At 38.8% G+C, this 26818-nt stretch overlaps 1 protein-coding gene across 6 annotated transcripts in view; it reads left to right on the plus strand.

Moving 5' to 3' along the window:
• The window catches only part of fgf13a (fibroblast growth factor 13a), a 101094-nt gene extending 88251 nt beyond the window's left edge, over nucleotides 1-12843 (plus strand). For all 6 annotated transcript variants that reach the window (XM_011479950.4, XM_020706451.3, XM_004073108.5 and 3 more), the window contains 2 exons: nucleotides 2936-3134; nucleotides 10956-12843. In XM_011479950.4, coding sequence (XP_011478252.1) covers nucleotides 2936-3134; nucleotides 10956-11092 — 336 coding nt within the window. In that variant the 3' untranslated portion in view covers nucleotides 11093-12843. The remainder of the gene's footprint in view (nucleotides 1-2935; nucleotides 3135-10955) is intronic.
• The last annotated feature ends 13975 nt before the right edge of the window (nucleotides 12844-26818 follow it).

Raw genomic sequence — 26818 nt, forward strand, 5'->3', positions numbered from 1 at the left:
AGGAAGTTGTTGGAACAAAAAAAAAACTGTCTTAACTGTATGAAACAAATTTAACAAAATTTCTTCAACAGTTGAAACTGTCCTTTAGGACTGTTTGGAAATCTTTCTACACAATTTCTACGTTTTCTTTTCTGCATATGCATTACTTGGGGTAGAAATTAGGTCTTCTTTTGCTATCACGGAATATGCATATTTATGATGGCTGCATCAGAAAAAATTCCCTGCATTAAAGCACGGAAACATTTTTCTGCAAAACTGAGCTGAGACTCTATAAGATGCACCCAGACTGTCAAAACACATGCTACTGCACCGAAAGTGACTGTTTTCTGCTCTTGCTTATATTCACATCCGCATACATACCTGTAGGATCCTGTCTGCTGATGGACACAAGAGCCAGTCACAGACTGTCAAGAAAATCGCACCTGACATCTCATCCCTGGGCAGAAGAATGCAAACCCAATGAAAGCATCCATGTGACTGGTTGTCTTGGAAACCAATGTCATTATTTTTATTTATTTATTTTTTTGGAGATATTTCTTTAGTTCTGTGAGCACATGGTCTCTTGTGTGTTAAGCCGTGAAGGCTTGCCAGCAGGAAGGAGGCACAGTTTTTAGATACATGTGTGGGATATCTGCAGCAGGGAAAAACAGAAAAGATGGCTTTTCAAACTAGATCATGCACCATACCACCCAATTATGTTATTATGCTTCTGAAACAAGCTTTATCTAAAGATTTTAAGAGGAGAAAATTGTTTAACTTTATCCTAACTCAGAGATAATGTTTGCTCTTATATTTAAAAAAAAGCAACAATATCATAATACATTTACACATCATACCAAGTCCTGTCCTGATGAAAAAAAACAACAACTCTACTTTGACTAACGAAACAATTTAGACCTTATTAAAAAAAAGAATAATGGAAAATTAATTTCAAGTTTTTATTAAACTGTGGATGAATCCATTGTGTCATTTCCACTGTCATCATTTATTTGTTCTATTACTTGTTTTCCATTAGAACAGTGGTTGTTTTACAATATGGCACATTTTCTGTGTTGCGCAAATATAGTCTCAGACCCAAACTGCAGGACGCTAAAGTCAAGCTTTCAAAACTTATGGCCAAAAAGTGACCCTGATATAGTAAAGTTGCTTTTCCATTGTCTCTTACACTGGAATATGTTCAGAAGTGGATAATTTCCAGTCTTGCTTAATAGGCAAAAGGATAAAAACATCAAAACATCTGCTTTTAACTCTCATCATAGAAAAAAGATCTCAAAGAAAAAATCTGGGTCAATATACTTGTGAAGTCTTTTTTGCTGCACAGATATACAAAACACTTACATGACATGGATTAAGTGTAAATTTATGTGCAAAGAAACACTGATAGTTGTAGCAGTTTTGTTATTAACAGTGATTTAAATACAAATTTGTCTAAAGGACAACCCAATTTCAAAACCAATTGTTGGCTGAAGCATAACAAGTTTGTCTCTCAGCTGGTTCTCAATCCCCCGCCCCCCGCCCCCCACCCCCTGATGACTTTAGAATTCCATTCAGAGAGACATTCTGCTTTCCTACTGGATTTAAATCCTGAGATAAAAAGCTGGGATAACAGGATGGATTCCAGTTATTTAATTATTATTTTTTGGCACAAGTTTTGTATTTGTTTGTGGTGATTGTTTTTGTTTAAATTACCCGAAAGTGATATGGTTAGGATTGCTGAGATGGATCATATTAAGGCTTGTTAGTTTTCCTGAGCTCCTAAATATATCATACAGAACTAAACATTGTCATTGTACAAATGCTCGGTTAGAGGATGGAGAAACATAACCAAAATGATCAACAGTAACCAGTTTAATTTTTTTTTGCTTCTTTGTTTTTAAGAAAAAAGTTCACTACCTATTTTAGAATGACGTGATGTTAGTAGTGTTTCTATTTTTATCAATGAGACATTGAGGATCCATAACAACAGTTTGGGCTGAGCCAACATGTCCCTGGTTTACACGATACATATTTCCTTGTTTTTGTTGTTGTTGTTTTTTTTTTTTTTTTAAAAGACACCCAGGTGTCTTTGACAGTTTTTAGTTGTAGCTCTTCCAACTTGTTGAACTGCATTTACGGCTGGATTTTAAGCCTTGTTCCTATTTGTCATTATAGTATTTGCAAAGTAGTCAAACCTGCTAAATGAAACTGGCCTGACAAAACTTTCTTCAGAATTAAAGTCTTCCAGATGAACCTTTTTTTCAGTCCAGCTTCCTTAAAGAACAGATTTCTGAGATAATCTGACCTGAATGACTAAGAATCCTCATAAAGATGCTGCCAGACAAAAGCATAGTTTTTGTCGCACTCATGAATTCAGTGTATGCAACTCCCTGCTGTCCCACTTAAACTCTTGCCTTACGGGAAATAACCCTCACATCTGATGTTGTAAAATTAATAAAGAAATCCCATAGAGTTTAGATTCTGAACGTGATAAAAGGATGAGTTTACCCTTACGCTGCATGGTGTTCTGAAAAACTGCATATGTAAGGAGCTTCTGCACTAACAGTAAATATTACAAGGAAGAAAAAAATATGCTCACAAAATGTTTTTGCTGCTATAATGGAGCAGAAATGACCAAATATGCCCCATTTTTGCTTGAGTTTAATAAGTCACTACTTAAAAGTTGCAGAGGGAAGAAAAATCATTTATAAACATTAAATATTGAGACCAAATGAGAATAGACTGTTCATTTATCTTGCAAGTCATAAATCTGCTGATTCAAAGGTCACATCGATAGCAGTGTCATGCAGTGCTGCATTATTAAACACAATACATTAAAATTGTAACTTCAAAATGATCATTAATAAAAATATTAAAGCAGAGCCTTGAAAAGGTTAATTTGCTCCCAACTACCAATCAGCATCTACCTACATTACAGTGTTTATGCTTCTTCCACCAGGAACACTACACACTAGAGTGCAAATTCAAGGAGTCAGTGTTCGAGAACTACTACGTGACATACTCCTCCATGGTTTACCGGCAGCAGCAGTCGGGCAGGGGCTGGTACCTCGGTCTGAACAAAGAAGGTGAAATCATGAAGGGGAACCATGTCAAGAAGAACAAGCCAGCAGCCCACTTCCTTCCCAAGCCTCTGAAGGGTAAGTCTGTCTACTTTGGAACAGTTTTATGGTAGGTGAGAAAAAGAAAAAAAAAGTCAGGAGTCATACTATGCATTTTCTTTGCAGTATATTTAAGATGTAGTTGGAACAAGGGCTTAAGGACAAATAAGGAATATGCAAACATTGCACATTTCACATGTTTTACCATTATTATTGGATCTTCATGATGATAAAAAAACTCAGTAATTTCTCTTGGACTCCACCATCAGTGCAAAAATGATCTTTCATTTTTCCATTGCATACAGTACAGTTCTGCTATACAGTGATTGGTTTGTCGGAATATTCCACTGTCACTCATGCATTTAGCCGGTTTGGAAATGTTTGTGACCATTAGAAGTAAGGAATTGAGGGGGTTATTTAATGGGGCAGTTCATTGGAACACTGACTGATCTGTCGGTTTGCTTTATGCTGACAGTCAGGCTAACATGAGAGCCCTGTGGAGAAAAGATGCAGAGTGAACCCTGGACAGGTTCCCAAGAAAACCTTACAGCCAGAATAGTTTTAATCAAGATTCACAGTCTTTTTGTTGTGAATTGACTTTTTAAATTTATTTTTGGAAATGCTTGCAGAACCCTCTTCAGTTGTTTCCTTTAGCTGGTCACGCTTCGCTGCAGGCAAAGTGCCCAGTAGCTTTTGTCTGTGCCCAGCTGCATCACTGACAACATGCTTCAGTGCTTTGATGAGCAGCCCTCAGCAGTTTATTTTGATCAGAGAAGAATTGACAGACAACTCCAGCCCATCCTGACAGTAAGTGCAGTAAAACTGGACCCTTTGTAGAACAGAGAAAGCAGCCAGCCAGGAGGAAGAAATAGATTCATTTTCTGTTGAAAATGCTTCAGTCCTCACATCTTAAAAAAAAAAAGATGTACCTGTCAACAGAGAAAAAAGTGAGACGGGACGAGAGCAAATAGAGCTACAGTAATTGTCTTTTGTGAAACAACAGAAGTGCTCTGATGACTTTAAGTTAAGGAATAGAAAGTTTTGCTGTAGATCTGCCAAGTAAATCTTTGCAGTCGAATGTTTCCCGTCCAACCATTTACACACACACAGAGTGGCAAAGCTGGTTATAGAGGGTCCTTGGTTTCCTTGAGGAAATGCTTGGGCTTTGGAATCTTGCCCAATGAGAAGTAAAGGCGGAGAACCTGCAAACTGGACAGAATAGTCAGCCTGGTCTAGTGTAGTAATGCATGCATGGCTCTCTTTTGTCATTTAGAGGTGTTTCATGATATGTCATTGACAATATAACGACACGTCCATGTGCAAGAAGGTCTAGTGATGCATACGCTTTAAATATACAAGTTTGCATTGGAAATAAATTGGACTACACTACCTAAATGTCATGCTAAGTCATTTTTGTAAAGATATATTCCACATGCTGACTTCTCATTCCCTAGTAGAGCTTACACATTATCTTTTTGATTTATTAATACCAATGTATATATTGGCTTTCATCACCTAGTGCTTAATAATATTTACCACATCACAGAAATCCTAGTCTTTTTTTTTTTCACCAGGTTCCAAGATAAATGCTGGGTAAAATCAAATAAATCCAAACGGATGAAAAGCAAGCAAACAAATAAAATAATAGCTTTTCCTTTGCCAAAAATATTTTCTGTTCTTGGCCTTAACAAGAGTTTGATCAACCAACTGGCCTTTCTCTGTTGATGTGATCTGTTGATCGATTGATCCAATCTCCTGCCAAGATGCCATTTTTTTTCTTTAAGCCTGCCTTTTCTCAGCTGTTTGCCTCCTCCATTGGCTCTGTGTCACAAACCATCTGGCAAGCCAGATTAACACTTTCACAACAGTATGTTTTTAGTGACGTCCTCTACAGGTCTGCGTCATTGGAGTATGTGGGTAGACAGTTCACACGTAAGCACATTCTCTATTACACACATCTTTTCTGAAAGCTGTTCAACTGTCATCTATGCTAGCTACAATCCTTTGGTTTACCATTGATGTACTAAGGTTAGCTTTAGGTTGAACTGGACAAAGTGGTGACAAACACATACATCAAAGCAATTCTACATTTAAAGGCAGGACATTAAACTGTTGCAGCTGGATCAGCCAATCCTCTGTCACGTCTCTAAGGACCAATGCTGTCATTGAATGTTTTAAATTTGGATGAAATATAGCTAACTCCATGACTTAGGGGGTGGGGGGCCTGGTCGTCGCTGCTCCTTGCCTTCTGCCGTGGTTTGGGTGGGGGGGTCGGGGCCTCCGGTGCCCGGTGGGGGGGGCCTGGGGTGCTGCGCGGTCTTCTGGGCTTGGGTGTGTGTGTGTGTGAGGGGGGGGGGGGGGCACTATCGGTACGGGACATTGGGAATTTGACGGGTCGGGGTCTCCGCTGAGGCAATCGGCGGTTGCCCCGGCCGGTTGGCTGCCTCGGTCCCGTCGAGGCCTGACCAGAGCTCTCCCAGGGCCGGTGCCTGGGGGTCGGGGCCTGGGCTTGCTCCGCTTTCTGGCTCCTCTCTCTCTGTGTGGGGTGTCGGCGCCTCGAGGGGTGGGACTCCTGGGCTGGGGGGGACCTGGGCCCTATGCTGGGGGGGGGGGGCTGGGGGACGGCTGTTTGACCACCAGGGGACAGTCTACCAGCTGTCCCCAATTTACCCCCTTCCTCATATAATCTCACAATAAGGTGGGGGGGGTGGGGGGTTTAGCCTGCGATGCACCGTTGGGGGGGAGCTACTTGGCAGGGGTCCCCCTCCCATTTTAACTGCACCCCCTTAGTACACACACCGTTCACCCCTCAAAATATAAATTCCTACATAAACACACACACATGCACACACACACCCTCACAAACACACACAAGCATTTCAGAAGGAAGGTGGGACCTTGCACCATCTGTCCCCTACCCCATCCCTGGTAGGGGGTACTGGACCCTTGGCAACGGCGACCGTGTCCCTTGGGTGCTGGTTTCCTGGGCCCGGCGGCCCTCTCTCCACGCAGGGAGGGGGATCCCTGAGCTTTCTGGCAAGGCCAGTAGCCGGGGATCACATCACACGTGAGCCGGGGGTGTCCGTTTCCCTGGGGAGTGGGTTCTGATCCTTGTCCCCGGGTGCTGGGCCTCGGCAAATTTCCAACAGTGGCCGAGCCTGGTCGGGCCATGTTTACAACACCCATTTGCCCCCCCCCCCCCCCCCCCCCCCCCCCCCCCCCCCCCCCCACCGGGGTGCCCCCCTCCTGGGTGCCCCTGCCTTGCTCCTTCTGGACCAACCGTGGGCCGGGTGGGTGGCTGCCTGGGGCGCAGAGCGGGTCTCCCTTGGGGGTTCCTGGCTTGTACCTGGGGTTGGGGCGGGGGGATGCCCAGAACTCCTGGGTGGTGATGAGGTGCTCGTCTGGGGCTTTGGGCACCCTTCTCGGGTGGGGCCAGGCGTTGGGCCCTCCTGGTGCGGCGGGGGGCTGCTCTCCTGGTTGGGCTGGGGCGGCACACTTTTTCCCCCCATGCCTCCCTGCTCTTTGGCTCTGGGGGCCTCGCGGCAGTTCTACTGGCCCTGGCCTGGGTGGCGGATGGGATCGCTCGGGGGGCGGTTGTTCTCTGCCTGCTGCCGTGTGGCTTTGGGGGTTCTGGCTGCTGTGGCTGCTGCGGCGGGGGTCTTGGTGTGTGGGTGGCTGGGCACTCTCCCTCCTTCTTTTCACACTCCACCATCCATTTTAGAAGAAAATAAACACTCACTTGAGCACAGGTGTTAGCTCACCTTTGCAGTTTGTGTGATTGATTGAATAAAAAATTTCACACTAGTTTTTTTTGAAGGCATAAGTGTGCATGTGTGAACATTATCTGTATTGTGTACATGTTGACATGTGGACATTTTTGCAGCTAGCAGGTGTGTTTATAACATATGAGTGTTTGTGTGGAGAGGCCCCGCCCTTTGAGATTTGTATTACATCTGAATCTCACCGTAATGATAAACATCCAGTAGCTTGTTGCTTTATGCTGCTTCATGATTTTATCCCCCTCCTATGATCACCGTCCTATTCCCCCCCCCAACATCCCACTCTCTTCTTCCCCCCTTTCCTTTTCCGTCCGGTCCAACACAAAAGATTTTCAAAAACGATTAAAATGAATAAAGTTTGGCCTCGATTACGAAAGGGGTTTATTCAGACATGCCTCTGGTTTGTCAGAAGATTCGTAACCCCTTTTGTTAAAGTAAAATATGTCCAACACAAGAGGCCTTCAGCTGTCATCTGTCTGCCCAGCTGTTGGACAGGACAAGTTAAAAGTAAACAAATAAAAAAAATTAAAAATTGGATGAAATAAAACAGACAAATATAATTTAACTGACCTTTTTTTCAGTTTAAACATTGCAAGTAAAGCCTAACGGTCCTCCCTTCAGCGTGAATATATCTATGTGCGTGATGGTTTTATTGTCTCAACTACCCGTTCAATTTAAAGCCCACTTCAATAATCTTTTTATCTAATGTAAAAGCATTCCCAGTGGTCTTTTGATTAGGAATATTCCGGTTTTAGGCAAAGTCAAAATACCTCTGTCGTTTTCTAGAACGTAGTTTCAAGGATATAGTTTCAGAAGTAGTTCATCATAAATTCATGTGGAAGTAAACCTACGCTGACATCCCATTATCCCTTTGTTTCCATTCTTTTTCATTAACTTACAGCACTATACAGCCCCAAGCTAACATTACTTGAGCAACAAAAATGGCGAGAATTAACTGTATATTTTGAGCAAGATCAGACAAGGAAAATTAAGAGGTTAAGGCAGGGGTGCTCATTATGTTGATTGCGATTGACTGCAGTTTGTGGTAAATTGTAAATGGTAAATGGTGTATACTTGTAGAGCGCTTTTCTACCATCCTCAAAGGCCCAAAGCGCTTCACAGTCACAGTCCCATTCACGCACACATTAACACACTGATGTTGGCTCCACTGCCGAACACTGGTGCCAACCACCAGATGCAAGGTGGGGTTCAGTGTCTTGTCCAAGGTATAGCAGGGAGCTTATGAACTTCTGAACAAAGGAGAGCTTTTTAAATTTGTTATTACAGTTTTAAATTATTTTAGAAATGTATTCTATTAAGAGAAAAATGCAACAAAAAACATCATAAACACAGTTTTTATTGGAGTGGGTCTTGAATTAGGATCAAAATATAGAAAAAGATATTTCAAATTCCTTTGGTGAATTAAACATGCATGCTGAAGTCAAGCTTTAAAACCTATCCGTTTTTTCATAAACAAAGTCTGTAGTGTGATTTAGTTTTGGTGGAGCATCTTCTGTTTTTCTTAACTTGGTCTTGTTAAAAGAATATTATTAAAAGATGGCCTAAAAATGCCACCATAGAAAAAATAGAAAACTTAAAAAAGTTCATTTGGATTCAAAATGTTAATAAATTGGAAAGCTCTTTCACAGTAATGCTCACTTTTTGCCTAAATGTTTGGTTTTCCTCAAAATACATTTAGAGATATTTAGACAGCGAGACCTAGGGGAAAAAACAGGAGAATTTGTTGGGCAGTACATAAAGTACAGGGCACCAATTAGGAAGATCTTTGCTCTGGTTACGGCATTTCCTCAAGTTTCTCATTAGTCCTATGGTTTCAGCCTGTGAGACACAGCCTCTCTTCGTCAGATGAGACAACTGAAGTTCCCTTTAGTCCGAAACAACAGCCAAATCCTCTTTTTAATTCTACCAGAGAGCCTATATGTAGAGCTAAAAGCTGCCTTTACTGAAGGAAAAGAAAAAAGTCAATGAAGGCAACGGGCTTTTTTTCTAAGAAACCATTTACTGTGTTTATTATAAGCTCATGACAGAATATAAGTATTGTTTTGTTCAGCTAATGACCACAAGGTCACTTGCCTTTTTTATGGATAGTGCATCACTTTTACTAATGGGACCAATCATCAGCACTTTGCCAGTGAAAATCCCTGCTTCTGATTGGCACGTTTACACTAGCATGTTCTCTGGTTTGCTCCTGTAACAAAAAAAAATTGCTTGACTAAGTGAAGTATTTGAAGGAATGGATGTGCTGTTTCAGCCACAGGATCCCTCAGGAATTAACATCAAATAGCACTTTGGGCAGCAGGATGTAGACAACATCCTGAAACCAAAGACTCAACCTCAGATTACTGATGTTTCTTCTGAGAAAGCTGCTGCTGAGATGCAGATTGAGTGAATGCATACACAGCAAAGCCAACAATTTAGCAACTCTTGAATTTATAATGGCATGCTGTGAGAAGTTTTTTTTTTTTTTCTGTACTTCAGCATGAAGCTAACATACTTTAATCTTTGAATCAGCATTTTGTAAACGAACTTTACTTCCAAAATCGTATTTGGGGAGTAAACTGGTCATCATCTCTAAGATATAACTGAATCTAAACACATAGTTGTCTATATTACATTTTGTATCTGAATAAAAATAAAGTTTTGTATCTGTTTAAAAATAAACACAGTAAAGTCTAAGAGGGATGGATTAAAAAACAATACGCATATACTTAAACTTTGTGCAGATTTTCAGGTGAATAATGGGCTTTTTAGTCAAAAAAGTTGTATTTTTTAAGAAAGTTTAACACTGACTCTGTGTTAGAATCTACTAAAAAACTGTCCCAAAAATTAAAAATAACTTAAACTCAGAATCTAAAGTTCTCAGGGTTGTAGAGTTAAATTCAAAATCTAAAAGCTCCACACTCTACAACAGTTCATACAATTGACCTCAGAAGTGCAGACAGCATTTTCAAAAAAGGTTGAATGGAGTTTCTAAGTCATTTTTTTCTTTGCTTTCAAATGTAAAACAACTTGCAGATTTGAAAACAAAATGAATTGTTAATTAACAACAATGATGAAAAAAGAAATTAATCTGACTAATAACCTAAAAAATCAGATTAAACACACAAAATGGAACTACAATCAATCTAATTTAATACTTACATGTACATCAGTATTTTAATATTATCCATAACAAAGGTGCAAACATGCTTACATCTTATTAGAATGAATTCATACTTAAGAAAGTGCCAATGTGCCACTGTCCCATGGTTAAAATGTGTGACACATTTTAACCATAAAATTACATAGTGGTTCTAAGCATAACAAGTGCAATTTGTTCCAGCAAAGCTTGTTATGCAAGATATTTGTTGTGCAGAACATGATTTTTCATAGACTTTTATGGATAATCATATGATCTGTTCAGCGTTGTTGAAAGAAATTTGGTAAAATGAAGACAGACCACTGTCAAGGACAAGAAAAAAACAGTAAAAACACTCATAGAAATGGGGTGTTGCCAATTTTCTACATAGAAAATTAATTCTTATGTGCCAAATGCACAGTTCAGAACATTCACTCCAAGTTCATCCTGCACGCCACTCCAGAGTTTGCAGCAATGTTCATTGTGAAGATCATTCATTCTGCAGGGCATTTGTTATGTATGGAACCACTGTACCATGGAAACATGTTATACTTCCAAACAAAAAGCATCAGAATGGGCACACTGCATTTTTAGTGGTAGGATCACTGACATGGGCATCACACCTGTGACATAGAATTTCAAATTTTATACTACAATAAATATTAAAAATAAGACAAGGACGACATTTCTCAAATGCTAGATTGGGTTTGATAAAGTGAATTTCCTAAATTGTATTTAATATGCTATGAAACATGTAAATTGCAATTGAAACCAGACAGATTATACATGTGTAACTGGAATACGGAAAATTATAGATTCCCTTTATCAAGGGTCTCTAGATGGCAGGACACTAAACTCAAGAGTTTCTTTTCACTGTAACATATGGAAAAATAACATTGTTTTGATTATTTTCTGATTGACACTTTTCCTTTGTTTTCACAGTGGCGATGTACAGAGAGCCATCACTCCATGACTTGACAGAGTTTTCCCGTTCTGGTAGCGGCACGCCCACCAAGAGCCGGAGTGCCTCAGCTGTTCTCAACGGAGGCAAAGCTGTGAGCCAGAATGAATCCACGTAGCCCGGCAACCAAACCCAAGACTGAGACAGAACCACGAAACCTTACCTCTCGCAGAGCGTGAATCCAAGCAGACCTGTTTTCTCCAATTCAGCGTTTCAGGACTACAATCCACACAAAAACTGTTCTGTGCAATCCTGATCAGTTGCAGTATCATCAAATTCATCTTAAGAAACCTATTATCATATAATCATTCTTAAAAATAAAGAAGTTACATGTTGATTTGTATTTAAACCTTATTTATCACCTCTGTTGCTCTCTTGGTGAAGACCGTATACCAACTTTTCACCATTTTCTTACTCTCTTTTTGTTCTTAAGCCCTGTAACCTTTATTTGGTCATGCAAACACTTGGCATTCATACATCTCACAGACAGGAAGTTAGATCAAAAGGCTTTCAGGGCAGCCGGTAATGGTGCTGGTCCACAAGGGTGCAGACTTACAGTAAAGCCCGATCTCTGTCTCATTCATGCTTCTGTGAATACAAAGCCTATAAACTCCCTGGTATGCCACAACTTTGTGCTACTGGCCAGCAAGATGGTAGCTCTTTTGTGTCCTCGTGCACATGCTCAGTGACTGAGCTCTTTAGCATGGGAAAATGAAACCCTATGTTCAACTGACCTAAAATTAAGGGGCAGTGTGAAATTCTTGCAGCTTTTGTTTTTCTTGTTCAGAATTGCCACAGTTTTTTTTGTGAGTTTTCTGATTCAGCTGAGAGGATTTTTATTCAACAATTTGTTGTGTTCCTCCCTCTTGTCCTCTGCCTTTTTTCATTGTTCAGCATTTGTCATTAATTTTTGCTTCAGGTTTTAAGATGGGTCTCAGCAAACCAAAGACAGATTGAAAGAGTGTCCCTTTAAGCTGCTGAAAAAACAAGCCAACATAAAGGCAAAGCTGGATTTTTGTTTTCATTGTACATTTTTGATGAAGAAAAGCAAAGAGCTTGTGAAAAAAGGAACCGTGGACAAAGGAAGTGATTTTGGTCACGCTGGCAGAGCGCTGGATTTTAAGACTGTTTGCTCGATGATGGTCAAAGGAAATAACTCTTTACTGTCCCCATTCCCTTCTGTTACAACTGTGTCACACTGTCCTCGTGATCTGTTTCTTCCCTCCGTGTTGTGTCATACCTCAATTCCCTTGCCTTCCTTTTTTGACCGATACAGCTCACCATAGGAATATGGTTGAAGCTCCTTCCCAGGATGCTTGTCATGTGTTTGAGTAACTTATTGTGGTGACAATTTTTCTATATTTAAGAAAAAGAAAAAAAAGAATACTGTGGACTTTTAGGTGGCTTAACATTTTATAGGACACGTCTTATTTGTAAAAGGTAAAAGAAATAAAAAAAAGAAAAAAAGAAATGGACATCCTCCCTTACTTTCACAGGGCATGAACACAAATATGTACGAAAGGACCCTTTTTATGGGCTGTGTACTCTTCCCTTCAGCTACATAACTTATTTCTGGTACATGCTTTGGGAGACGTCTTTTCTTGGTTTCCTCTGGAGGTGGTTTGTATTAGATGAACCTATCTGTTGCATGGGCGAAAGCAGGAAAATGCTGGACTAGAGCTGCATGATGTAGGCTATGTGTATTAACCCATGTTGGCTCATGTGTTCCAAACTACCAAGCTAAATCTGATGAAAACAATATATACAGGCAGTCGGCCTGACTGCCCAATTACTTCCAGTTGTTTATTATTTGTTGTATACACAAAAATGCACTGAATAAAATGTTTATATTAAGATATACTTTTAAAATGCGTCCAATTTTTCTTCTTTCTAGCATCTTTTGTGTTTGTTCCACCACAGTGCTAGAAAATAAAGTGTGCTTGCTTAAATGCTTCATAACTGCAGAAACTGCCTAAACTCATCCAGTAAATAAATATATTTACTCAATATAACACCCAAAATGCCTTCTTTTCTGAGGCTTTACTCCACGTTCGATCTGTACATGCTTCAGTTTAATTTTGCATGTAGAAAATATTGCATATTCTGGGAGGAATAAAACAAAAAAAGATTGCATACACAAACTAGTTTGCTTCTAGTAAAGTAGCAGTTTTTTATATCTTGTATGGACTGGAAAAATAGTCACAAGATCTGACATGTGGAGATAATGTGAAGATTTTCCCACTGATGCCAGCAAGTCTCTGGATGCATCCATTTTTCTTACACAAAATGCGTTAGGTTTCCACCTCTTCCTAACAAGCACCTTCCTAACAAGGCTCTTCCTAACAAGCACCCCCAGAAAAGGAGGATTAAACATTTCATTCATTTCATTTGTATGCTTCTGAAACGCAACTGAATATAGGCGCCAAGCAAGTGGGAAAAGGTTCAGTTATATGCTTTTAAAGACGCTCATCTTTCCACCTAAATAAAACCCAATTCCATCACCAAGAGGATAGGTAAAGATGGCTGCAAAAACGAACATTCTGGTAAGTTTCAAGTATTCACCAGCAGTAAACTGCTGTGAAGCACTAAGGCCTGAAGTTAGCTGAAATCTGAGAATTTGTCGAGAATTTGTCAGGGGTGTGAGGATAATGGTAAGTTGTAACCTCATTAGGCTAGAGCATCTTGACTTTTTTACCTCCTAACTCTGAATCATGCACAGGCTCCTATAGTGGTGTGGGAGCAGGTGGAGCGCCGGGGAAATAATAGAATGAAGGTCTATAGTGACATACACATTAAACTTAGCAAGATTTATGGCTTGGTACTTGAGAAACCTCAAACGGCAGAGATGTGCTAATTTAAGAAAGGTTTGCTTAAACATTTCTCAATAAAAAATTCTGAAATATCTGTGCTGCCCAATAGGAGACCAATTTTTTTTTTTGCTACAGTGGATATAAAATAGTGGGCTTCTGCAGGGACTTCATACATCTCAAAAGGTATCAAGCACAAGTTTAAATCTGTAGTCTCTTGGAAAGAACATCATTCAATTTGACTTTTTCCTTTACACTTATACTACAATCTTAGTTCATAATTCATCTGATTTACTTAGACCCTGAAGTTGGAGGAACATATAGCTTTGACTATTTTATTTTCAAGTCTAAAAATCAAGCCTTGTCAGAAAAGGGGCAGGTCTAGACTTTTGACTGTATATGAGAACTGGACCAAGTTATCCCTTCCTCCTTGCATTCCAAACAGGAAGTTCCCAGTGGCTTCAAGAAGCCAAAATCCCATGGACTTATACAGAGAAATAAAAAGACATTACTCAGTCATTATATTTGTCAGAATAAGCATTCTTGCTCTTCTACCTTTTTGACATGTTCCGGTAAACCCTATTTTATTTATTTATTGATTAGATTTTTTGTAGGGCAAGTTTTTCAAGTTATAAACTGACCAATCAGATGCCTGTATTTGATTGACAGATTCTCCTGAGCCCACTTTCCAGTGGTAGGGGTTTTGACCTTCAACAAGCTTACTCCTGATTGGCGAGAAGGGTTACCATAAACATGTTGACTCAGTCCAACTCGCACAAATCACTCCTTGCTGACTATTTCTGGTTTTCATCATGGTAGCTAAAAATAAGTCATTTTCTAAGGATGACACTCACTCCGTCCAGCTCTCATATACACTCACTGTGATGGACCCGCAAGTCAATGATATCTAGAGCTACAATGCTAAATACATTCAAAGGATTAAGTTTGAACAATTAAAAAATGCTTTGTCTAGTATAGATAGACACTTTTGGACAGGATTTCAGAAAAGTTACCACAAGCATTAACATGTTTTTCTATTCATGAGTCATAGCTTGATTATTGACCCCAAAACTTGTGCTTTCAGGGTTGAAAATAACATCAGACTTGTTTCATATTAAAATCATATAAGATCATAGGAGACTTTTGTTTTCCCAGATCCTCATGTTTGTTGTAGAAGAAGGTTATGTCTGAATTCTCATTACACCCATTGCCACCAGAGACAGGAGAACTAATGGGCTCCTGTAATATACTGCTGGCCCTGCTATGAGTTACTTCATCCTTCATTTAGTTTGACATCCCACTACTCCCTTCATTTCCTCTCGCCCATCTCTACTCTCCATTCATTAGTATGGGACAGTCCAATTTATTAGCAGAGGCTGACAGCCTGGCCTGGAGATGGTGATGTGTGGAGAAGCAACTTTTCTCGTGCAGTCTCTTCTAATCTCCTCTCTTTGAAGCTTCTTGCACTAATCAGGCAGTTATTCTGGCCCTCATTTGGTCAGAATAACCACCCCTCTTCATGAAAACAAGCAGAAATGTACAACATTTTCCTGACGGTTGCGTGGACTCAAACACACAGACGAGGCAGTCCTGGATTCAAGATCTTCAGTGAGATCAGGCTGAAATAGTCACAAGTCAGACAACAGTGACCGAGTTGTGATATATGTGAGCACTCTGTACCTGTGAATGCAGCAACTCATTACCCTTTATAACTGCTAGCACAGGCTGTGCAGTTTCTCTCAAGAACACACATTTTCCTCTTCTGGGTGCTAATGTCATTGACTTCACAATATCTTTGTTTGGTTTCGTTTTTTCTGGAATCATTTACCAAAAACTAATAGTCACAAATGTAATTTGAAGTTTGAGACAGAAAGACCTCCTTGCAAAAAAGATCTTCACAAATTCCTAGAATTATTTATTACGACTTTTGATTTATTACGAAAGTGAAAAATTAAAGTAAAATTATGAAGGTTACAGTCGTAAATTTACGAGATTAAAGTGGAAGTGAGCATACAGAGCAACAAGTGAACGCCTCGCAGCAGAGCAGAGCAGACTGACTAAACTTAGTTGAACAGGTGAGCTGAATGTTATTTGAGAACGTTCCAAATCTTAGGAAGCTCATTTGTGTGATTTACGATTTATTGATGTTTTATTTATTGATTGGTGGCTTGCAGGATCTCTGCAGCCCGTTGATGAAGACATCAGTATCTCTGCAGCTTTTCACTTCCATTCCTCTTGCTCCACCAAAGACAAGATCTCTAAGTCTGTGTGATGCTTCCGTCTGAGGAGGAGCACATGTTGGCTTTTTCAACGTTCTAATGCTAATATGAAAGGCTATTTTCATCTTTGTTGTTTTATGTTGAAGTAGTCGTTTCATCTGGAGGAGGGGGCAAATGTAACATTGTTTACCTTCCGCAATGGTGTTCTGTGCATGATTCATGACGTAATGAGACGAATGGACTTCTGGATGTGTGAATGAAAAGGAAAATAAAGGCTGCAGCGGTCTTCTACACCTAAACGTGTCTCTGAGTTCCTTATTTTACATATGAAACTCCACTTTACTGACAAAACCCTGGAAAACCGGCTACACTGACAATAATTGAATTTTGAGTCGCCAAACAGTTCAGAATTTACTTTGCTTTTGAAACCTATTCGGAAAAAACCTTCACAAAATGCTTTACATCTGTCATCTTCAAGCAAGGCTACGACAAACAGACAACTTTGTTGTAGCGAGTTAAATCTATTTCGACTTAAATCAAGATATTTTTACTTTTTTCTCTAAAATTTATTCCCACTTTGTTCTTGACATTTTGACTTTATTCTCACCATTTTGACTTTTTTCCTGTAAGTGTGGAACAAAACAAAAACAAATTATCCTCCAGAATTTTTTTCTCACCGTGGCCCTAAAACTTCATCGTAATTGATAGCTTGTCAACAACGAGATCTTTATTTGCCGTTGTTTTCATTATTTGTTTTCTTGTAACCAAATCCTTCATAAATTCAAACAATCTACAAAATCCATTTTATTGCTTTGTGTTGGAAATTATAAAGGAAATTTTGTTACATAATTTGATTTTAAAAATATATATTAGAAGCAAAAGGAAATATGTCACTACCATTTATTTTTATGATAATTGGCTTTGAGTGCATGTTTTTCTTTAAATTCACAGCAAATTACAGTTTTTTTTCTTCTTTTGCTTAATTAGCCTCCTAAACTCACTGGTGTGGATGACAACTTCTTTTAACCCTTGTGCTGTAATTGTATTGTATATTGATGTGTTAATCCTACCATGACAAAGGTGGATAAAGGTGGAAAGATTTCATGTAATCCATGGACACCAGTGAAAATCACAAATCATTGAAGAAAAAAGGTTCAGTGCACTGTCTAGTGGGTCTAGATGACCCAACTCCTAATGCTAAAGTGCCTAGGATAGCACAAGGGTTACAGGATAGAAAAAAAAAAAATAATCAGTGCATCACTGCATGAAGAAACAGGAACATCAACCTGAAAGAAAAAAAGATTTTAAAACTGTAAACAAAAACTGCCAACAGGTTCTAAAACATCAGATTTAATGTTTTAGAAAATATGTTTTTTGTTCAAGAATATAAGATGCACTTGCAGTTTCTTGAGTTGTTTTTATAAAAATACAAAAAAAGTTGCAAATCACACACCTTATGTCACACGTCCTTCAGCATATTCCTAGGAATTTGTTTCCACAAAAATTATAAGAATTCACTCTTAAATCCCACTCCGATCATCTATTTATCTACTTTAAAAGTGTTCCCAGTGGTCTTTTAATTACAATTACACAATTTTTAGCCAACACTTACAAACCTGTGTTGTTTTCGAGGACATAGTTTTATGCAGAGAGGCAGTAATTCATTAGACGTTCACTTCTGGGTTATGGTAGGACTGTTGGCACAGAGCATGCCTGCCCCCACTTCCCAACATCTATCTGTCTCTCCCACTAGCTTACAGCCCCTCATAATCCCTTTAGCGGTGCAACAGAAATGGTGAGCAATAAAGGAGCTATCCAGCCACTCAATTTTTAAGCCAGATGCCAGCTCAGACGAGGAAATCGAAGACCTACATGAACCTAGTCGTATACCTCCGAATCCAGCAGAGCAAGGAGCTCGTGTCACATCTACAAGCTTTTTCCAATTTTCACAAGAATTCGAAAAAACAATTTCTCAGAGATGAAATGTTAGGATTATTTTTATATACATATGTCCTCCATTGTGAGAAAAATGCCACAAGAACACATTAAAAACACCAAAAACACAATTTACGTCAGACTGGGTCTTTGATTTTCTGGATGAAAACTCAGAAACCATAAAATACCTCCAACTAACAATTGTTGTGGGAAAAAATACTTTGAGGCAAAGAAAAATATACATCATGCATGTCAACACTAGGGTCAGCTTTGTGGTGACAAGGCCTTTTACATTGTTGGCCCCTCAATGTTATAGTAGTAGTTATATTTTTTTTACTTTTATTTATTTGTATCTGTTTTTTTATCTACATTACTGTCCTTGTAATTTTTTTGCTGTCTTTTTTTAATCTTTTTCTTAATTATCTCCTAATTTTGAATTTTCTTTCATTTGGTTCCCTGATGGTGTTGTTGTAAAGCAATTTATAAATAAAGTTTATTTTTTCATTAATTCCTACAGATGAGGAAATATTCTCAAGAAATATCCAAATGTGTCTTCTTTAGTCTTAGAAACAACATTTTAGTTTTAGAAATTACAACAGTTTAGGTCAATTTTCAAGTTTTGATTAAGCGATTCACACTCCCATCTTGTATTAATGCTAAACATTGTAAAACTGAAAAGTCATTGAGACATCTATGCCTCTCTTGTGTGTGATAAAAAAGACGTGCTGTATATGTCAGTGACTTAAACATAATCCATACGTGTCCATATTAATCAAATGCATCAATAATTCATCAGGATAACAAAAAAGATTTCCTATTTTAATTCATCTCTCTCTGTCTTTGTGTTCAAAGGGGTTTGAACTAAAAATATACTTTCATTCCATCAAAACGTTATTCGCTCCTCACATATTGCACACAGTTTAATGAACAGCAAACAAAGTTAAAGGGCAGCGTCTCGACTTCCCAGAAGCCTTTTTGCTTTTACTCTTCTGAAGAAGACAGAGATCACTAGATTTAATTGACAGGCATGAGGAAAAATCTCCCACGAGAGGCAGCTCCAGCTTCCATCTACTTCTTCTCCTCAGCTCTGTCTCAGTCTCCAATGATTGGCTTTTGGATGCTGGACCATTCACTATCTCTTTATGGTTGCTGTGTTATTTGCATATGAAAGGCAATGGAAAAAACATGTCCTTATAGTTTAATATGTAACGGAGGGTAAGTAACGCCAGCCAAAGCAATGCACCAACTTAAATTGATTTCAAGGACGGAAAAAATTTGTAAGCAAACCTGTTAAAAAGTTTGGTTTGCAAATACTTTAAAGGAAAAAAACGGGAGTCAAGTTTAGTATCAAAGTAAATACATTAAAAAAAAAAAAATCTTCAATTTTGACTATGCGGTAAAAATGGCCTGAGTAAAGCATTCTGCAGGTTCTCAGCTCATGAAAAATAAAATAAAGGTTAGATTGAGAAGCTGATGAAATCGAAGGAAATGAACTGCCAACTCTAACTGTACAGGCCTCTTTCCTTCAACACCCCAGTGCCCTCTGAGAACAGAGAATCCAAATAGAATTGGCTGCTATTTGTTTCTCTAACAACTTCTCTTCCATCAACCTCCCCCTGTGCCTCTGGTTGGCATACAAAAAGCAGCAGCTTCGTTCTGAACTGATTACCCTGAGCAGAAAGCGTCTCACACCTCTGCTTATCGGTGCAAGCAGCAAATCACAGCAACAGGAACAGGCAGAGATGATGGGTTAGACAGAGTGCACAGTGATAACCACAAATAGCATCAGAAATCTGTGCTTGTGCTGTTAGAGTTCAGCTGCAGCTAGACTGCGTTTTATCATGTTTTACTTTGATTTCATATAAATTGTTAAAAAGGAAACCTAGTTTGTTTATCAGAGACAGAAAGAGTGATTTGCGACACTAGTGTGGTGAAATTTTGTTCTAAAAACACAAACTCAAAACAGAAATAAAGGTCTTTAGATCCTGACATAATTTTTACGTTTCACTAAAAATTAGAGACTTACTTAGATGAAAAAGTTACCTGTTTTCACCCTTGTTTTCACTTGTAAAATATTCACTTTTTTTTTCTTTATAAGCAAGCCAACACACAAAAAGACCATATTTGGCATGCTCGCATTTTATATTTTCCTTTAACCCTTGTGCTATCCTAGGCACTTTAACATTGAGAGTTGGGTCATCTAGACCCACTGGACAGTGCGCTGAACCTTTTTTCTTCAATGATTTGTGATCTTCTTCACTGGTGTCCATGGATTACATGAAATGCTCTTCACCTTTATCCGCCTTTGCCATGGTAGGGAGAACACATCAATGTAAGGGTGGGGTCATAGGATAGCACAAAGGGTTAACTTTATCTAACCTGTGTGGTGTCAATAAACTCTATCCTGTGTTCAAAGATGAGGATAGGGAGGGAAAGGTTTTTCCCCCATTTTTTTTGCTCTTGTTGGTGAAACATCACCTCTGTATAGGTGTTGCAATTTTTACGTTGTTTTTTTTTACTTCTTTTATTTACATAGTCATCTTAACTCTTATTAAAACGATATAGTTAGAACATTTCCAACAGAAACTTTCTTTGTTGACATGCATAGCAGAAATATACAGTACTGTAATTTCAGCACTATAGGGCGCTCCGGACTATAAAGCACACCGTCAATGAAATGTCTATTTTTTATATCAGACAAACTGAACTATAAGAGGCATGAAGGGAAACCAGTGTCAGAGAAAAGTCTGTCAGTCAGACTTTAATAACTGCATTCACAGTAATTCTAGAACCTGTTTATAACATGCTACACGTTAGCCGCGTTAGAAGAATTAGCCGCGTTAGGAGAGTGCCTGTAACTCACAACTATGTACACACATTGTGCAAGTGTGGTGTGATCAAGAACACACTAAACATCTATACCAAGAATCTTGGTTTACAATGTGAATGGGGTATAAATCTGGTGGACATGGTTCCAGGCTTTTTCTTTCATAGCTCTATTAGGATATATGAAAGACTTGGTGTCACATAATTCCTGTCAGGCACAAACTGCAATTATTAATATCATTTTTATAATCATTTTTTAAACAGTTGACACTACCGTTTCTTGAAAAGGACACTACCCAACAAGTCACTATAAAATCCAGGTCTCTGGTCAAAGTTCAAATAGTTCAAATTACAGCTCAAGCTCAATGGGTACGGGTGTATACTCGGGGTGTAACGATACACGTAGTTGAACTGAACCGTTGCGGTACGGCAGTTTCGGTTCGGTTCACTTCTGTCCCGTACGTTTTTCATTTTTTCCCGCATAAGCATTGTAACAACCCAGCTGCTTTGTCACGGGGAAACGAGAACTGAGCTGCTAATTAACTAGCAGTGTTGACTGTCCTTGCCCCATACTCCACACGCCCTCTCTGAGAGAGAGCAGACAGAGAAATAGATTGCTCCATCTCCGTTCCAGCATTAAAACCCACTTATCATGAACACACTCGCACAGCATAATTAATAACATGAACCTCACTTCTCTTCATAGCTCTCTCATTGATGGTGAAGAAAGAATTCAACACACAAGATTTGACACTTCCCATGAGTCTTAGTGGCTATAGGCGGGGCTAACCCCAAGGATCGCCACAGTATTAACTTTGCGCCGAGGTGGAAGTACTGTTAGGTGTGAGTTTCCTCTGAGACGGTATTAGGTGACAGACAGTAAGCATGTCAAAATATGGCTAATGCAGACGCGAGGCCAGAGATGAGGACCACCCCCCATCTCCCTAAGATCTCCTGTGTGGAAACACTTCGGCTTTGTTGACACCATCCGTGAAGTAAAAAGACAATTGGATAGGTCGAATGCTGTGTGTCAACATTGTTACACAAAGATAGCGTTTGCCACAGGTAACATATTCAATCTTTTAACGAACTTAAAACGAACTTAAAATCACCTGACTGTAACAATCAGGTCTACAAGAAAAAAAAATGTGCAAATTAAAAGTTTTTTTTCAGGCCAGTGTTAATTCTCCAAAGTTTTTGGTTCCTTTCTTATTTATTAAGCAGATCACATACATAGGCCAATTTTATTTATTGTTTTGTTTGATTGCAAGAGACTGGACAAGATTCACATTTACACTTTTATTGTTCATATTGTAATTTGTGTACAGACCATGTCATACCAACATAGAAAAAAACCCACTGCAAACAGTAACACAAAGGAAAAAAAAAAGATAGGACAATATTCTGTACAACAGTACAGGCAGTGCAGTAAGAATTGGTTTGGTCTTCCAACACCTCTTATCGGTCCTGTATGTTAGACCACAAATTCTCATCTACAACATCCTCTCTTGCAATGCAGCGAAATATGTTTGTCACATTATGACAACTTGGTCAACCATTTTGCAGTTAATGACTTATACGATGAACTAATGACTAGGTGTTTTGAGGAGTAAGACTATTGCACAGTGAACTATATAATACATTTTGATCCACATGACATAAACAATTGATGATATAGCAAAGAGCAGAGAATTGTACATAATAATTTGCATGGATGTACCAAAGCAATTGCAACTTGCAACTGATGTGAAGATTGAACAAATAGTTTTGGGAATTTCATTCTGATCTGAGAATTGTACTAAAGCGACTGAGAAAAACTGTAAAAGCACAGTCTTCTGGCATTCTGGATAGAAATGTGCTGCCTAGTGTCAGAAAGCTTGGTCTCAGTCGCAGTTCATGGGTCTTCCAACAGACCTATGACAACGATCCAGAACACACAGCCAAAACCCCCAAGAATGGCTGAGAGAAAAGCATTGGACTATTCTGAAGTGGCCTCTATGAGCCCAGATCTGAATCCCATTGAACATCTGTGGAAGGAGCTGAAACATGCCATTTGGAGAAGACACCAGTCAAACCTGAGACAACTGGAGCAGTTTCCTAATGAGGAGTGGGCCAAAATACCTGTGGACAGGTGAAGAAGGCTCATTGACAAATTCAGAAACCGTTTAATTGCAGTGATTGCCTCAAAAGGTTGTGCAACAAAATATTAAGTTATGGGTACCATCATTTTTGTCCAGCCCTATTTCATTAGTTTGTTATTTTAAATAATTATGTTAATCAACAACTCGAAAGTAATGGCTGATTTTGATTATTTAATTTTCTATATATATATATATATATAGAAAATTAAATAATCAAAATCAGCCATTACTTTCGAGTTGTTGATTAACATAATTATACATTTTCTATGTATATATATATATATATATATATATATATATATACATACATATACATAGAAAGCTTTAAGGCTTGTAAGTGGGCCTTATAGTCTGAAAAATACAGTAGCCTCACTGACTTGCCAAATCATAATCAGTAGGCTTAATTCATTCCTCATATTGTTTTCTGTTTTCAGATCAACCTGTCAAGTAATGATTATACAAATACTTGATGAGGTCAAAGGGGACTCATAGCAGCACGGCAAACATCTCAACTACAAATGTATTGCTTTTATTTGTGAGAAGGCATTTAGATTCTCCTTTCCAATTGCAGTTTGGTGAAACTAAGTTTCTATTTAGTCAAATTTGAAGAAAAGAAAAATCATCCCATCCTGAAGTAAAAGGTTCTGGCTTATCAAAGAGTTTTGTATTTAGTCTATGAGGTGTTGATGTAACCCATAACGTGTTATAATTTATAGAAAAGCAGAAAAATCCATCATCAAACGTCCTTTGTCCAGTTTCAAGAACATCTTCCAGTAATGACGTTGTGATTCTTTGCCATTAGTCTGTGCTACAGCACCTGATACTGATGGTATCCTATATACAGTGATAAAATCATTGTGCCAATGGTTATATAAATACATCAGGAGTAATTAGACTGAAAGTAAAAATAATAATTGGTTGATTAATTTTTGCCTTTCACTGTTAAAGCCTGATCATTTTAAGGGATTTCAGTTGAACCCTGCAAATACAGATTAACATTATGGTAATCCCAACAGAACAATCCATTATTTTAATGAACAGCTATTGGTACACAGCAGATAAGAGGGTCTCTGTGTGTATGCAGTCATGTGAATAATAGCTAAAAGTGAGAGATGTTTTCAATTTATGTAAAACTTGTATCATATTTTTTCTTAATGAAAAATCAGACATTACAGGAGAGAAACTGGAAGCACTTTACAAAAATTATTTTTAAAATCAAGCTATTGTTTGTGGCACTAGCATGTTGTTTGTTTCTCTTTTTTCTATGCCAGCATGGCTTTGAGGTTTCATCTTACTATGCCAAAATATGCATTAAAGTTGACTGATGACTGACTCTGCAGTGTCTTTAAAAGTGGGTGTGCACGTCGTCTGTCTCCTGACAAAGTGGCATCCTGTCTCTGGCGCCCTACACCTCCTGCATGATGACAGCTGGGACAGACACAGCCCCCACCTCCTCAGCTGGATTAAGCAGGTAATGGATGTTTACAGTTTAACTCTACTTGCTCCAACTCTTTAGAGAAAAAAAGGATAACCTGATTGTTTAAAAAAAATGCAGGAGGAAATAAAATGTGCATGGGGGGTGCTTTCTTTTGAGGAAATAACTAAAAAAGAACTGTTATGTAACTGCGATTAGTTTAAAAAAAGCAATTTTTTCAGTTCATTTTGTTCTTCCAACTGGATTTGCTTCTAAATTTTGGACCTGCAGAGCCAAGAGATTCCCTGAGGCTTGAACAAACACTTGGAGCTCTTGTCGTTCTTCATGCCTGATTGTTTCATCTTCATCTAATCTTAAACTCTGTGAATCACACTTTGAAAATAACTATTTCTAATGACAAAATAATCTAATTAAACTTTATTTGTTCCTGCCTTTTATTTCCGACCTGTTCTTACTTTGCTGCATTGCTCTCCCGCCTTCTCTTTCTCCTCTTTTCTCCCCACTACCAGCTTCCACTTGCAGGAGGGAATCCCAGCTCTTGCCTCACTGCAGTGGATGAGGTCAGGCATTATGTAACACAAAGTGGAGTCAGACAGCCAGAATTCAGCTCACTCCTTACGCATTCAAGGACCAAGGCAGACATGGAAAGCAGGCGGGCAGGCAGGGGCCAGTTCCAATATTTATGAAGCTTCTGCAGCACAAATGTTTTCTTTTTCTGCTCTGCTACACTTAAATGTAGGAATCAGCAGCACAGCAAATATTCTAAAATAAAACTCAGCGCCTTTCCTTTTTAACTTTTGCCTCAAGCACAGGGATTGATGACACAACAATTGTGACAATCTAGTAAGGAATGAAGAGGGAAAATGTCATGGCTACATTGTTTTAACATTTGCTGACTTCAGAACCCTTTTAGGTGTGCATGCCTGCTGCTACACTCACTTCCCATTAATGTGACTCTTCTCAGGTTTTTGCCCCCAAGACTTCATCTTTTTCTTTTTTAGATTTAAAAATCTAGGTAAGGGAACTGTCAGCTGATATTGTGTTTTTTTTTAACTTTATCTTACTAAGTAAATAGGAGATGAACACAAATTGAAGCTTAAACTTGACATAGTCTAAATAATTGTACCACTTTCAAAAAACACAACAATCTTTCTAGAGGTGTACACATTTGGCCACAAAAGAGTTTATGCTGTTTCAGGAGTGTGTGTGTACAGACAAATGAATTCATGAGACACAGCATTTTTTAACCCTTGTGCTATCCAATGACCCCACCCTTACATTGATGTGTTATCCCTGATACCATGACAAAGGTGGATAAAGGTGAAGAGGATTTCATGTAATCCATGGACACCAGTGAAGATCACAAATCATTGAAGAAAAAAGGTTCAGCGCACTGTCTTGTGGGGTGTAGATCAGTGTTTTTCAACCTTTTTTGAGCCACGGCACACTTTAACCTTGACAAAAATCCCGCGGCACACCAGCATCCAAAAAAAAAAAAAAAACAGAAATTCATGGTCTGTTTTGATCTACAGCCCCCCCCCCCCCCCCCCCGCCCGCAATCTCACGTGCATTTTTGTGATAATTGTGGCCGGAAAAGCAGGAAGTTGCGGCTGTTTTTTCTAAGAGATGAAATGAAAGTTAAATTAGAAAATTTAGAGGGACACTGGCTCTTTAAGCCAATGCATCATGGGAGATGTAGTGTGAAAACTGCCGAAAACTTGCAGAAAGACTCGCGTCTCTGAGCTTCATTGTATTGTCCACTTGTTTCACGGTCTGACACCGGACTCTGTGGAAAGCTACACCGCTAAAGAAGAGCTTTAGCTGGTATTTTTGTTAGAACTGAGCGACTTTATCGGCAGAATTAAGAACAAGGAAGTGAAGACTTTAAGCACTTCTGATTGGTCAGACTGATGACATGTGATTAAGCCTTCAAGAATGATTGGTGGAGACAGTTAAAGGGACGGGACTTTTCCGCAAACTGTTATAGCTACAGGTAAATCGCGGTACAGTCATTCTTATCAAAATGTCTTTAATAGAATTAAATAAACACAAAGAAAAAGTAATTTTAAGATCTTTTATATTCCTAACTACTCAGTGTTTTATCCGGGCCTGTTTGGATGAACAAAGAGCTGATTTCCTGGAGATGGGAAATGTTTTTAGATCAGTGAATGATTAATGAGGGCAATTTCCCACGGCACACTTGACCATCTACCACGGCACACTAGTGTGCCGCGGCACACTGGTTGAAAAACACTGGTCTAGATGACCCAACTCTCAGTGATAGCACAAGGGTTACACGTGTTCATTTGTTTTGGGATTTGAACAATGACAGTCTACATTAAACAATAACCTAGTAGAATAAATAGTGGATATGAGTTTGGGTTTTATTGTCTATCTGGGCAGGCTGATGATAATAAAACTGTCCAGAATGTTTGTTTCTTCGACAAGTAGTTACATTGTGAAGTTTTACAGTTGAAATGA

Source organism: Oryzias latipes, chromosome 10, assembly GCF_053564925.1.
Source record: "Oryzias latipes strain Hd-rR chromosome 10, Olatipes_Hd-rR_3.1".
Lineage (NCBI taxonomy): Eukaryota > Metazoa > Chordata > Actinopteri > Beloniformes > Adrianichthyidae > Oryzias > Oryzias latipes.